The sequence below is a fragment of the Salmo salar genome, chromosome 20 (assembly GCF_965601325.2).
Source record: "Salmo salar chromosome 20, fSalSal1, whole genome shotgun sequence".
Lineage (NCBI taxonomy): Eukaryota > Metazoa > Chordata > Actinopteri > Salmoniformes > Salmonidae > Salmo > Salmo salar.
The window spans coordinates 37,563,022-37,578,857 of record NC_138310.1 but is presented as its reverse complement, the minus strand read 5'-3'; the positions used below and the strand labels follow the sequence as shown (position 1 = coordinate 37,578,857).

Below are 15,836 nucleotides of genomic sequence, written 5' to 3'. Positions count from 1 at the left end.
TGTCCCTTTTCACTACCTTCTGACTCACATAAAAGTAGAGATGCAACTAGTTGTTTGTGAATATGTCAAATTATTGAGAGGAACATTCACAAACAACTAGATGCATCTCTACTTTTATCCCCCTCACTCGCTTTTTCTCTCATTCTCCTCCCCTCCCTTCACTCTCTCTCTCCCTCTCTCTCTCTCCCTCCCACAGGCCTACATACAGATCACCTACGTGGAGCCCTTCTTTGATGACTATGAGATGAAAGACCGCCTGACCAACTTTGAGAAGAACTTCAACTTGCGTCGCTTCATGTACACCACGCCCTTCACAAAGGCGGGGCGGCCGCGCGGTGAGCTCAACGAGCAGTACAAGAGGAAGACCATCCTCACCACCATGCACACCTTCCCCTACATCAAGACACGCATCAACGTCATCCAGAAAGAGGAGGTATGCTGTTAGAACAAAGCCTATTTAGACACGGCTTTTCAATATTGGGTTCATCTTTGCTTTTTGATCGTTAATGTCTCTTAGCCAATTAGACATATATATATTTTTTTATCTTTCCAAATCTAACTTGTACCTTTCACTTTCTTTGCCTCTCCTTCCTTCTCATCCTCCCATCCTCAAGTTTGACCTGACTCCCATTGAGGTGGCCATCGAGGACATGCAGAAGAAGACCAGGGAGTTAGCGGTAGCCACACACAGGGAGCAGCCAGATGCTAAGATGCTCCAGATGCTTCTACAGGGCTCTGTGGGAGCCACCGTCAACCAGGTACCTCCAGCCACCTGTCCTGACCCCAAATAAATACATTTTTCTGCCCCCCCCCCCTGGCATTTTTAACATTAGCATTACTGATTTGATAGTTACTCATTGACTCCACACATCAAATGAACAGGCAAAACAAGTGTGAAAAGCCAACTGAAGTGATTGCATAGTGTATCTCGTAGGTGTGAGTTGTATTCTCCTGAATCCTCATCACTAACCTCGAGGAAACATCCAATCTAGGAAGTTAGTAAGTAACTTGATGATAAAGAGCAGTTGGGAGACATGATACATCAAAGAGTCCAGTTCAACCATAACATCGTCTGTACAGTGCCTCGGCTGATTCTGTTAAAACCTTCATTCACAACCTCTTCTTTCATGTCTGCGCAAAACACTGAAACCCTTTGATCTGATGGCTTACAGCTCCCGTCAAACGTTGGCTAAACGCTAAAGTAATGATGTAGTTACATCAGGCCCCAGCTCTCTTTTGTATAGTCTATTCTGACAGCAACCCCTGCTTTCACCTGCTGACTGTATACACAACCTTAATGTTCATGCTGTCCATAAACAAACACAGTCCTGGGCCTAATCACTAGAGAGGGATGGCTCCCCTCTGTCCGTCCGTCTCTCCAGGCCCTAGTCTAGCACATATGTTTGCGAATGAACTCCGATGAGCATTCTAATGCCTGGCCATGTGAGCGTGCTGTGGTTTCATGATAAATATAAGTTAGGATAACACGATCCCAGAGAGGGAATGAATGGGAGCCAAATGGCTGCTTGTAGGCAGGGTTAGTGGTGACATTAGCCACACAGCGATCAGGCTAATCAGGGTCTCCTTCATCTGATCTCTTCCTTATGTCCTGGCTGAACACTTTGGCTGCATATCATATGGCAACATATTCCTTATGTAATGGGCTCTGGTCAAAAGAAGTCCACTATCTATGGAATAGGGGGCCGTTTGGAACGCATTCATTACTGAGTATTCAGTTAGGAAGTCCTTTCCTCTAATGAAAGTCATTACTGAGTATTCAGTTAGGAAGTCCTTTCCTCTAATGAAAGTCATTACTGAGTATTCAGTTAGGAAGTCCTTTCCTCTAATGAAAGTCATTACTGAGTATTCAGTTAGGAAGTCCTTTCCTCTAATGAAAGTCATTACTGAGTATTCAGTTAGGAAGTCCTTTCCTCTAATGAAAGTCATTACTGAGTATTCAGTTAGGAAGTCCTTTCCTCTAATGAAAGTCATTACTGAGTATTCAGTTAGGAAGTCCTTTCCTCTAATGAAAGTCATTACTGAGTATTCAGTTAGGAAGTCCTTTCCTCTAATGAAAGTCATTACTGAGTATTCAGTTAGGAAGTCCTTTCCTCTAATGAAGTTTCCTCTAATGAAAGTGAGGCATTCATCATTCACATGCTCACACTCTTTCTTCCTTTCTTATACCATCTTCCTCCTTTCCTTCCATCCTTCACGCTCTCCCTCCGTGTGCGTGTGTGTGTGTGTGTGTGGGGTGCATGTGTGTGTGTAGGGACCATTGGAGGTGGCCCAGGTCTTTCTGAATGAGATCCCAGCAGACCCCAAGCTCTTCCGTCACCACAACAAACTGCGCCTGTGTTTCAAAGAGTTCATCATGAGGTGAGAGCCAAACCCAACACCACCGTGCCACTGCATGGCACGCCTACCAGCCAGTGATGAGAAACACATTAAACTTACACTTTGTGCTCTCACTTTTGATCTCGCTCTGACACTTGCTTTGGGTGCAGTTCAATTCTCTATCTTTTCCCCAAAGTGTCCAATGATTTTCAATGCCGGCAATAGTACATTTTGTGGTGGAATATATATTTCTGGCATTAATGGTTTGAAATTGTTTTAGTGGTGGCTTGAAGTATGGACACCATATATATTAGTACTGTTGCATGGTACTATTGGGCTCCCGAGTGGCGCAGTGGTCTAAGGCACTGCATCTCAGTGCTAGAGGTGTCACTATAGACAGCCTGGTTCGAATCCAGGCTGTATCACAACCAGCCACAATTGGCCCAGCGTTGTCGGTGTAGGCCGTGATTGTAAAAAAGAATTTGTTCTTAACTGATTTTCCCGAGTTAAATAAAGATTCATTAAATAAATAAAAATTATAATAATAAAAATGGTGGACATGGAAAAGCAAGCAAATGACAGTAAAACCAGCTATGTATGTACCCACACCATCTGTCTTGGTAATGTGTTATTACTGGAATACATTCCTAGGTGATACTGAAGGAAGCTAGACGTGATTTAATACAACAACAGGACAGGCGTATTAACTTGTTTCCCCTTTAATATCACTCAGCTGCGTGGAACAGAAAAGCTTTATTGTTCCCTGGGGACTTTCATTTTAGTTTGAATATTTTAAACATAATTTAAACCAACCGTCTAAACGGATGAGGCAGGGACTATGGTGATTTGGTCCAGGGAGTGTGTCTTTGTGTCTCTGTGCAAGTGTGTATGTGTGTCTCGTATCGTTTGCCTCCGAAAAGGTGGCTTTCATTTGGGAACCCTCATGTCTCATTCCAGCTATGTTGATTGCTGCAAGCAGGCCAGCAAATATTTATCGTCATTTCAGAAACGTTTATTTTCTTCCATAATCCATGCAAGTTTGCGCGAGCTCGTTATATTCCAAGAATCCACTTCTCAAGCTGCTATTTGGGCTGGAAGGACGATGGCTAGCTAGTAGCAACACATCAACTGATTGGAGGTTTTTTTGGGGGGAAGTGAAATGCTATTTTTTCCCCAGACCCCTTTTTTCCAGCAGTCCCTATGCATTTACTGTATTCTGTTAGATTACATTTGTCATATTACTTGCATTAAAAGGGGAGCGATAAGTGCAACCATGTGTTTTTTAAGCATCCTTGTCTTTCCATTTTCTTCTGCCTCATTTGTCTGTCATCCATTATGCATGTTGTAATTGTGACTGCAGGCAGACCAGACCCTGTACCGTACCTGTCCTCTGAAATGAGGTTCAACCCCAGGGTACTGTGTTTGGGCACGGATCACTATACTCCCTGCCACTCTCAGCACAGTACTACAAGAGACACTTTCCTTCCTTGAGCAATCTTGTACTAAAAAAGGAAGCAAGGCTCAGAGAAAGAGTGAACATCTAATACAGGTGGAGACACAGGTTGTTTAATAAGGTGAAACAATTATTAAATGCCAATGTGAACTGATTTGGGGACAAATCCATGTCGGTCACATAGTTCATTCAGGAAATGAACTGAAATCCATGAAAAGAAAAGAAAAGAAAAGAAGGAAATGAAATGGATGCATGAACATCCTCATGAAGGTGATTGAAAAGTAATATCAGGTCAGTGTTGAGTGATGAAGGTGAGGAGAGGAAGTCATTGAAGACTTGAGACACAGCCCACCGTATGGTTATATCCCAAATGGTACCATATTCCCTACAGTGTATATAGTGCACTACTTTATGGACCCTGGTCTACTGTATATAGGGAATAGGGTTCCATTTGGGACACATCCTATGTTTTTCCCCCCCTTGTTCCTCTGTAGGTGTGGCGAGGCTGTGGAGAAGAACAAACACCTGATCACGTTGGATCAGAAGGAGTACCAGCAGGAGTTGAAGAAGAACTACAACCGTCTGAGAGAGAACCTGCGGCCCATGCTGGAGAGGAAGATACCCGAGCTCTACAAACCCATCAAGCCACGCCTGGAGAACAGGTAACGGATCATCAATGTAGGGCTGAGTCCATTCGGGCCCAAATGTGAGGGGAAATGTTTGGAAACGGAGGAGGTTTAGGTTACGTCCCAAATGGCACCCCATTCCCTATACCACTATGGCCCTGGTCCAAGGTAGTGCACTACTGTATATACGGAAAATAGTTCCATTTGGAACACCACTGATACCTGAATATGTTTAATAAGAATGTTCATTTTAGTTTAATGTTAATCCTATTAACAGTCCTGCTTGCTTATGTCATCTGAAAGAATCTGACAGCTGCTGTGTTGTATTTTCATGTTGCCTATGCCCCCATGCAAATCTAATTGAATAGTTTCCTCTCCTCCTCTCTCCACCTCCTCCTCACCTTCTCTGCTGTCCCATCCAAAGGGATTCCGTCAAACGGCTCAGTTTCCACAGAGCACTGGAGGAAAACTCCTGAGACGGCCAGACAGACTTATCTGAGGGAATGCTCCAGAGGCCAGAGAAGAAAGGATGCTGTAAAAGTAGAAAAGGTGGCAAAGAGAAGAGGGAGAACAGAATGGAGCTAGCAGTCCTCATTCACCATGGAAGAGCAGTAGAGAAGAGGGAGAGCAGAAGGGCGCTAGCAGTCCTCATTCACCATGGAAGAGCAGTACTGTACACATGATTACACGGGGGACTTACAATAATATCTGAATCAATAACACAGCATTGCTAGTTCTCTTGAGTTCTATGATTACTGCTCGTCCTAACGATGCTGCAAACAACTGTGGGTTTGAGAAAGACGAGTACAAGTCCCACGTTAAAGGGATACTTCAGGATGTTGGCAATGAAGCCCTTTATCTACTTCCCCAGAGTCAGATGAACTTGTGGATACCATTTTTATGCCTCTGTGTGCAGCTTGAAGGAAGTTGCTAACTAGCGTTAGTTCAATTGCCAACTAGCGTTAGCGCAATGACTGGAAGTCTTTGGTAACTGTTGGCATGCTAGTAGATAGGTCAAAGACGTATAAGGTTTTCAAAGTAGCAAAAAAATAAAACAGCAATTACAATTCCCTAAAAGGCTTTTTTATGTTAATTGGAGTGTCACCTATGCCCATATTAGTTATATTCAAGAATAAAGCCAATAATTCATTTTTATTGTGATTCATATGAATGTACCCTAGTAAAGTGTTTTTTATTTGCTACATTTTTTGGTCCATTTTTCATAATCACAAGGTTAAATATCCATGCTTAGACTGGCAGAAATAGAACTACCCCGAAAAAATGACATTTTATTTTGAATACCACATATTTGATGTGCCATGGGTACAACTCAAAATTTGTTGCAGGTTTTTTACAAAAACTTCCTGCCTTACACTGAAAGAAATGCAAAAATCTATGAAAATATCTTTCATTCATGCTTTGAGATTTGTTTTTGTCTCTGAGTCAACAAAACAAAGTTATTGTATTTTAATATAAAATACTGGTGTTATACTCTATGAAAATATTTTGTTTCCCTGAATGACACTGGCACAGAATAGGATTCGCATCCATTAAATGTTGTTAATAGTAGGCTATACTATGACAACACTTAATCAAAGTTTATAAGTTAAATCAACTCCCTCTCCCTTTCTCTCTCAAACATGTTTTACTATTTCATTGCTAATGTTAATAATAATCATTTTACTATAATTTGAGGCTGCGGCAACACTTTACGTTGCATTAAGTTATTGCACGATTATTACATGATGGTTAATGTTGTAATTATGCATTGTTACACTCTAACTGGTAAATGTATATTCAATGCAGGTACACAAATGCAATTTCAAGATACCTACACAAAATAGCTACAGAATTAAGGCAGTTTATACAATTTTAAAAACATTACAATACATTCACAGATTTCACAACACACTGTGTGCCCTCAGGCCCCTACTCCACTACTACCACATATCTACAGTACTAAATCCATGTGTATGTATAGTGCGTATGTTATCGTGTGTGCCAATGTTTGTGCCAATGTTTGTGTTGTTTCACAGTCCCCTCTGTTCCATAAGGTGTTTTTCTATCTGTTTTTTATATATAATTTTACTGCTTGCGTCAGTTACTTGATGCGGAATAGAGTTCCATGTAGTCATGGCTCTATGTAGTACTGTGTGCCTCCCATAGTCTGTTCTGGACTTGGGGACTGTGAAGAGACCTCTTGTGGGGTATGCATGGGTGTCCGGGCTGTGTGCCAGTAGTTTAGACAGACAGCTCGGTGCATTCAACATGTCAATACCTCTCATAAATAAAAGTAGTGATGAAGTAAATCTCTCCTCCACTTTCAGCCAGGAGAGATTGACATGCATATTATTAATATTAGCTCTCTGTGTACATCCAAGGATCAGCTGTGCTGCCCTGTTCTTTTTTGTCCTTTTCTGCGGCACCTGACCACACGACTGAACAGTAGTCAAGGTGCGACAAAACTAGGGCCTGTAGGACCTGCCTTGTTGATTGTGTTCTTAAGAAGGCAGAGCATCGCTTTATTATAGACAGACTTCTCCCCATCTTAGCTACTACTGCATCAATATGTTTAGACCATGACAGTTTACAATCTAGGGTTACTCCAAGCAGTTTTGTCATCTCAACTTGCTCAATTTCCACATTATTTATTACAAGATTTAACTGAGGTTTAGGGTTTAGTGAGTGTTTTGTTCCAAATACAATGCTATAAATATTTTATAAATATCTAACTTCTTCCTTGCCACCCACTCTGAAACTAACTGCAGCTCTTTGTTGAGTGTTGCAGTCATTTCAGTGGCTGTAGTAGCTAACGTGTATAGTGTTGAGTCATCCGCATACATAGACACTCTGACACGCATACATAGACACACGCTTTACTCAAAGTCAGTGGCATGTCGCTAGTGAAAATTGAAAAAAGGAAGGGGCCTAAACAGCTACCCTGTGGAATTCCTGATTCTAACTGGATTATATTTGACAGGCTTCCATTAAAGAACACCCTATGTGTTCTGTTAGACAAGTAACTCTTTATCCACATTATAGCAGGGGGTGTAAAGCCATAACACGTACGTTTTTCCAGCAGCAGACTATCAATAATGTCAAAAGCTGCACTGAAGTCCAACAAGACAGCGCACACAATCATTTTATCATCAATTTCTCTCAGCCAATCATCAGTCATTTGTGTAAGTGCTGTGCTTGTTGAGTGTCCTTCCCTGTAAGCATGCTGAAATTCTGTTGTCAATTTGTTTACTTCTGGTAGTCTTTCCTCCCTAGCAACTTTTACATTTGTTAAACTGAATGACATTGATGAAGCGCAAAAGTCCGGACAAAAGTTATTGAAGTTAAATATTTTTTAGATACAGTATGTCGCCCATTATTCTATATATTGTTTCAAACACTAACACAATTATGCCATGGGTGTTCATTTATATTTTTAGGATGAATTTATACGTTTAAAAAACACTTTTGTCATTCAAATGTTAACCCGGACAGTTACACTGAAGGATATTTTGTCACTTTAGAGCTCATTAACTCTCTTAATTTAATAGTTTGCAACACAAATATTTCTGGGTCAAAAGAAGGGTAAGAGTTGTGTGATTTAATATTATATATATATTTTTATGTTAAATTAATGGCCTTTGGACATCAAATGTAAATGTCTCGTCATTGACCCAGATACTAGTTAGTTAGTTAGAATTTGCTCGCAAAACTACTTCCAGCTTCCTTCATACTGGATGCAAAGACATAAAAATGGTGGTATCCATGAGTTTATCTGACTCTGAGGAAGTAGATAAAGGGCTTCATTGCCAAAATCACAAAGTATCCCTTTAAGGTCCTTGCAGGCCCAGGGAAGTGTGTGTGTGTGTGGACGTGTTTAGTTATTCTTGTGGGGACCAGAAATCCCCGCAAGAATAGTAAACAAACAAAAATTTGACCAACTGGGGACATTTTATTAGTCCCCACAAGGTCAAATGCTATTTCTAGGGGGTTTAGGGTTAAGGTTAGAATTAATGTTAGAACTAGGAGCTAGGGTTAGGGGTTAAGGTTAAGTTTTTGGGTTAGGGTTAGGGCAAGAGTACGGGTTAGGTTTAGGGCTTAGGGAAAGTATGATTTATTATGACAGAATTGTGTGTCCCCACATGGTTAGCTGTTCAAGACTGTGTGTGTGTGTGTGTGTGTGTGTTTACTTTTTGTCATTGTCCTGATAAATCACTTTGTTCTGGCTCATGACTGATGATAAATCACTCTGTTCTCCAACTCATGATCAATGACTGATGATAAATCACTCTGTTCTCCAACTCATGATCAATGACTGATGATAATTTACTCTGTTCTCTGCGAAAGGGAATCTGGACTTGCACTCGTATGTGTACAACCCTACAAACTCTCACACTGTTCAGTTAACTCGTGATGCTATATTTGTTATAAATGTTTGTTAGACATAATTGGCTGTGTAGATACTCACAGAGATTAATTTATTATGAGTTCACAAATTAGTCATGGTACATACAGTGCCTTCAGAATGTAGTCATACCCTTTAACTTATTCCACATTTTGTTGTTACAGCCTGAATTCAAAATGGATTAAATAAATAAAAAATCTCACCCATCTACACACAATACCTACCCTATAATGACAAAGTGAAAACATGTTTTTAGACATTTTTGCCAATTTATTGAAAATTAAATACAGAATTTTACAGAACACTTCCCTGGGCCTTCAAGGACCTTAAAGGGATACTTCGGGATTTTGGCAATGAAGCCCTTTATCTACTTACATAAGTATTCACACCCCTGAGTCAATACTTTGCAGAAGCACCTTTGGCAGTGATTACAGCTGTGTCTTTCTGGGTAAGTCTCTACAAGCTTTACACAACTGGATTGTGCAACATTTGCCCATTATTCTTTTCAAAATTCTTCAAGCTCTGTCAAATTAGTTGTTGATCATTGGTAGACAACCATTTAAGGCAAGTAGATTTAAGTCACTGGAACTCAGCCAATCAGGAACATGCACTGTCTTCTTGGTAAGCAACTCAAGTGTAGATTAGGCCTTGTGTTTTAGGTTACTGTCCTGCTGAAAGGTGAATTCATCTTCCAGTGTCTGGTGGAAAGCAGACTGAACCAGGTTTTCTAGGATTTTGCCTGTGCTGGACTCCATTACGTTTATTTTTTATCCTGAAAACTCCTTAGTCCTTAACGATTACAAGCATACCCACAACATGATACAGCCACCACTATACTTGAAAAAATGGAGAGTGGTACTCCGTAAAGTGTTGTATTGGATTTGCCCCAAACATAACACCTTGTTTTGGAATATGTTTATTCTGTACAGGCTTCATTCTTTTTACTCTGTCAATTAGGTTAGTATTGTGGAGTAACTAAAATGTTGTTGATCCATCCTCAGTTGTCTCCTATCACAGCCATTAAACTCTAACTGTTTTAAAATCACCATTGGCCTCATGGTGGAATCTCTGAACGGATTTTTTCCCTCTTGCAACTGAGTTAGGAAGGACGCCTGTATCTTTGTAGTGACTGGGTGTATTGATACACCATTGATAGTGTAATTAATAACTTCACCATGCTCAAAGGGATATCCTATCTTTATTTTTTCATTTTTTTACCCATCTATCAATAGGTACCCTTGTTTGCAAAGCATTGTAAAATCTCCCTGGTCTTATGGTTGAATCTGTGTTTGAAATTCACTGTTCGACTGAGCGACCTTTACAGATAATTGAATGTGTGGGGTACAGCAATGAGGTAGTCATTAAAAAATCATGTTAAACCCTATTAGTCCATGCAACTTATTAGGAATTCATATAGGCTTGCCATAACAAAGGGGTTGAATACTAAAGACATTTCAGCTTTTCATTTTAATTAATTTGTAAAAATGTCCTAAAACGTAATTCCATTTTGACATTATGGTGTATGGAAAAAGTCAAAGGGTGAGAATACTTTCTAAAGGTACTGTATAACTTAACTAAGGCCACCAACCAAACCCAAGTGGCATATTTGTATTTACACAGAGATAAATAATAGATGAATGTTTACAGTTATTATAAATTATTTTGTAATTTTCATAATGAAAATATATATTTGAGATAATATACAGTATCACTTTAGTTGGCAATAACAATATTGAAACAGTTGTGGTTACTATGACTGAATGTGACAAAGCCAAGGCACATATCAATACAGTTAAAATACGTATGAAAAAACCATGTATTAGGATGCCAACGTACAATCTGTTTACTGTATGAACAAGATAGGTTTTCAAGTATTTGCCCAGGCTCTTAGTTTTGTCTGTTTGTTGTCGTCATGTTGTAGAACCTCGTGCATTCCAATAAAGAAATCCTTTGTAATACTACTGGGAAAACTCAATAATCTGATTCTAAATACTTATGGGCATTCATTCACATTCTATTGTGTTCTGTTACAATGAAGCTGCATAGTAGTACATTAAGGCTACATTTACACAGGCAGCCCAATTCTGATATTTTTTCCACTAATTGGTCTTTTGACCAATCACATCAGATCTTTTTCAGAGCTAATCTGATTGGTATTCTGACCTATTAGTGAAAAGAAAAGATCAGAATTGAGCTGCCTGTGTAAACGCAGCCTAAGTGACAGTGAGATAAGGACAGGCAACAGTGGTCTACCAATAATCACTGGAACCCTTGTTTTTCCTTTTGTTGTTTTTCTTCTGGTTATCAGTGCTTTATTGAAAATGTGGGATTTTAGTTCATTGTCATGCACACACATCAATATCATGCACACATATCAATGTCATGCACTTGAAGCAATTCAACTTAAAATATTACATCTTCCCTGTGGTCATTGTTCCTCCACTTATCACGTTATCATTAGACCTACAGTAGCATAGGCCTAGAGGACTCATGTTGCAAAATATATACTTTCATCATTAGTGGCAAATGTTGGCTCACTATCCACCTCCAGTTACATGGATGACGATTGAATTGGAATGTGAAGCTAACTACTGTAGCTTTAGAATACATTAAATATACTGTAGATCTCGCTAGATTCGCAGTATCCCTCTGCTGACCACTACACTCAGATAAGCAACCTCATCTTATTGTGCTCGAGCTGCTTTATATACAGTGCCATCGGAAAGTATTCAGACTTTTTCCACATTTTGTTACGTTACAACCTTATTCTATAAAGTATTACTTTTTTACATCAATCTACACACAACATCCTGTAATAACAAAGCAAAAACATTTTATTTTTTTACATTTCTGCCAATTTAAAAAAAATTCAAAACTGATATTACATTCACATAAGTATTCAGGATAGTTGAGGTAATTTATACATGTACAGTAGATAGGAGTGAAGTGACTGTATAGATAATAAACAGCGAGTAGCAGCAGTCAATGTAAATAGTCCGGGTGGCAATTTGATTAATTGTTTAGCATTCGTATAGCTTGGAGGTTGAAGCTGTTGAGGAGCCTTTTGGACCTAGACTTGGCACTCTGGTACCGCTTGCCGTGTGGTAGCAAAGAGAACAGTCTATGACTTGGGTGACTGCAGTCTATGACAATTTTTGGGGCCTTCCTCTGACACCGCCTAGTATATAGGTCTTGGATGGCAGGAAGCTTGGCCCCAGTGATGTACTGGGCTGTACGCACTACCCTCTGTAGCGTGTAATGTTCAGAGGCCGAGCAGTTGCCATACAAGGCGGTGATGCAACCGGTCAGGATGCTCTTGATGGTGCAGCTGTTGACATTTTTGAGGATCTGGGGACCCATGCCCAATCTTTTCAGTCTCCTGAGGGGGAAAAGGGGTTGTCGTGCCCTCTTCACGACTGTCTTGGTGTGTTTGGAACATTATTATTTATTAGTGATGTGTACACCAAGGAACTTGAAACACTCGACCCGCTCCACTACAGCCGATGTTAACGGGGGCCTCCTTTTCCTGTAGTCCACGATCATCTTCTTTGTCTTACTCACATTGAGGGAGATGTTGTTGTCCTGGCACCACACTGCCAGGTATCTGACCGCCTCCCTATAGGCTGTCTCATCGTTGTCGGTGATCAGGCCTACCACTGTTGTGTCATCAGCAAACTTAATGATGGTGTTGGAGTCATGCTTGGCCATGCAGTCAGAGGTGAACAGGGAGTACAGGAGGGGACTAAGCATACACCCCTGAGGGGCCCCGGTGTTGAGGATCAGCATGGCAGATGTGTTGTTGCCTACTCTTACCACCTGTGGGCAGACCATCAGGAAGTCCAGGATCCAGTTGCAGAGGGAGGTGTTTAGTCCCATGGTGATGAGCTTTGTGGGCACCATGGTGTTGAACGCTGAGCTGTAGTCAATGAACTGCATTCTCACATAGGTGTTCCTTTTGTCCAGGTGGGAATGGGCAGTGTGGAGCATAGAACACCAAAAATAAACAAAAAACAAATAATATATGAGCGAACTGTTTTGACTGGGAAAATTTTTAAACATGATTATTCGTATCTTATCTAGTCTTTCCATTGTAGGCCTATATCCATTCAAACCACAATTCACAATAAAAAATGCAAAGCTCACATTGCCAAACTAACCTAAAGCGTCATATCATGATCAGGCACCCGGGCCATACATTTGCACCGAGGATGGTGCTTACCAGCTCTGTCTCTGTGTGTCAGTGTGATTTTATTCCACTATTTACTTTTGGAGAGATGTGTGAGGAATTCACACTGTAAAGTGTAATTGCAGCTTTGGCCTGCCAAGCCTCCATAATGTAAATGGTAGCTAGGGGTTGTAACGGCAAAGTGTCTGGCTGGCTGGCTTTTATAGGGGACCTTCAGTTTACTGTACAGAAACAGTTTGCTTGTTGGAGCTTGGTCAGCCAGCTCTTGATAAAAACTTGTGAGATGTGATTATGAAACTTGTTTTCCTGTTTGTGCAGCCAGTAGGAATTTGTCAATGTCAACAATGTGAGCTTGACAGAGTTTTCTCTTTTACAGTTCGCCACTGCAGCACACACACTTCAAGCCAGGACTAGATCTGTGCAGGGTTTTTTTCACACAAGAAATATCCCCAAATAACAACAATAATTTCTGATATTAATTTAACATTAATAAAGAAGATACATAGTTCATATCAGTATACAGTAGTGAATGTTCTTGCGACGCCAGATAAAATGATAGTATCTAAAAAGTAATGGAATTTGACTTAGGTTTTGAGTTGCTTAAGACTCAAAAAGGATTTTAAAATGTTGGCAGAATTGGCCATTTCATTTAGTTGTTTTTACAATTTCCAGTCAGTCAATTAAATAAACTGTGTGTTGAAGATTGATGCATTGCTTTGGGTCATATCATTCTATCCTAGGAATGGAAAGCACTTTGATTTGGAGATCTAATGGTTTCAGTGGGCTTATGCAACAAAAGGAATACAAAACAGGCATTTTGCTAAGTAATTTGCTGGAAGAATGACAGTGCATTAAATCAACTTGTGAGGCATCATTATCCAAGATTTCCAGATGAAGAAAGCGGCTGGATGTGTCTTGGTGGTATTCTAGATAAAAGATACATTGAATGTTTGTCAGGCCCATGTGGACAACCTTACCGGGCTGAAAGGGTAGAGTTGTACTGTATACATATTCATTGATTGATTGGTTAATCTGTCAATTGATTGAATGATCTGTCAGTTGATTGATTGATTGACATTGTGTTTTCCTCTCTAAAATTGACTAGATTAACTCTGACCTATTGTCACGCCTGCTCCGGCTCCCCCTCTGGCGCTCAATGGCGCCAGGCGGCCCATCATTACGCACACCTGTCACCATCGTTACGCGCATCAGCGCTTCATGGGACTCACCTGGACTCTACTACCTTATTGATTGCCTCCACTATATCTGTCACTTCCTCAGTTTCTTCCCCGTGTCTGCATTCATGTCGTTATGTTTCCCTTGTCCAGACGCTGTCCGTGTTTTGTTTCATGTCCGTTTATCCATTAAATCTTCACTCGCTTCTCTTCTCCCAGCGTCTGTCCTCACACCTATGAGCCATGGATACCCCTCAGAGCCAACACCGACCACATCCTGGACCTGGACATACACCTCCACACACAGGTCATCTTTGCTACTGTGGGGATCTTCCTAGAGCCTGGCCGTGGAGATGGGACTGGAGCCTGACCCTGGCCCTGGAGATTGGGCTGGGACAACTGCTCGTCAAACATCTCATTCCAAAATCTGGGGCATTAATATGGAGTTGGTGCCCCTCTGCTGCTATAACAGCCTCCACTCTTAAGGGAATGCTTTCCACTAGATGTTGGAACATTGCTGTGGGGACTTGCTTCCATTCAGCCACAAGAGCATTAGTGAGATTGGGCACCGATGTTGGGCGATTAGGCCTGGCTTGCAGTCGATGTTCCAATTCATCCCAAAGGTGTTCGATGGGGTTGAGGTCAGGGCTCTGTGCAGGCCAGTCAAGTTCTTCCACATCAATCTCGACAAACCATTTCTGTACAGACCTCGCTTTGTGCATGGGGCCATTGTCATGTTGAAACAGGAAAGGGCCTTCCCCAAACTACTGCAAAAAAGTTGGAAGCACAGAATCGCCTGTCATTGTATGCTGTAGCGTTAAGATTTCCCTTCGCTGGAACTAAGGGGCCTAGTCCGAACCATGAAAAACAGCCCCAGACCATTATTCCTCCTCTACCAAACTTTACAGTTGGCACTATGCATTGGGGCAGGCAGTGTTCTCCTGGCGTCTGCCAAACCCAGATCTGTCCATCGGACTGCCAGATGGTGAAGAGTGATTCATCACTCTAGAGAACACGCTTCCAGTGCTCCAGAGTCCAATGGCGGCAAGCTTTACACTACTCCAGCCGACGCTTGGCATTGCGTATGGTGATCTTAGACTTGTGTGCGGCTGCTCGGCCATGGAAATCCATTTCATGAAGCTCTCGACGAACAGTTCTTGTGCTGACGTTTTTTCCAGAGACAGTTTGAAACTCGGTAGTGAGTGTTGCAACCGAGGACAGACAATGTTTTACGCGCTACGCACTTTTAGCACTTACCGGTCCCATTCTGTAATCTGTGTGGCCTACTACGCGGCTGAGCCGTTGTTGCTCCTAGAACTTTCCACTTCACAATAATAGAACTTACAGTTGACTGCGGCAGCTCTGTCAGGGCAGAAATCTGACGAACTAACTGGTTAGAAATGTGGCATCGTATGACGGTGCCACGTTGAAAGTCACTGAGCTCTTCATTACGGGCCATTCTACAGCCAATGTTCTGTCATCAACGGGTGTGGCTGAAATAGCCGAATCCAGTAATTTGAAGGAGTGTCTACATACTTTTGCCCATATATTGTAGCTTTCACCTGGATTCACCTGCTCAGCATAGCCTCTGGAAGTAGTTTGGGGTGGGGGTGCTGCAAACTTTTTAGCCAAGGGGAAAAACATCAAATGGTATTTA

At 41.2% G+C, this 15,836-nt stretch overlaps 1 protein-coding gene across 3 annotated transcripts in view; it reads left to right on the top strand.

The window, feature by feature from the left end:
* LOC106580556 (dedicator of cytokinesis protein 8) overlaps nucleotides 1–10,779 on the top strand; it is a 125,726-nt gene extending 114,947 nt beyond the window's left edge. For all 3 annotated transcript variants that reach the window (XM_045703289.2, XM_045703287.2, XM_045703290.2), the window contains 5 exons: nucleotides 197–433; nucleotides 615–758; nucleotides 2,273–2,379; nucleotides 4,285–4,452; nucleotides 4,841–10,779. In XM_045703289.2, the coding sequence (XP_045559245.2) occupies nucleotides 197–433; nucleotides 615–758; nucleotides 2,273–2,379; nucleotides 4,285–4,452; nucleotides 4,841–4,892 (708 nt within the window). In that variant the 3' untranslated portion in view covers nucleotides 4,893–10,779. The remainder of the gene's footprint in view (nucleotides 1–196; nucleotides 434–614; nucleotides 759–2,272; nucleotides 2,380–4,284; nucleotides 4,453–4,840) is intronic.
* The last annotated feature ends 5,057 nt before the right edge of the window (nucleotides 10,780–15,836 follow it).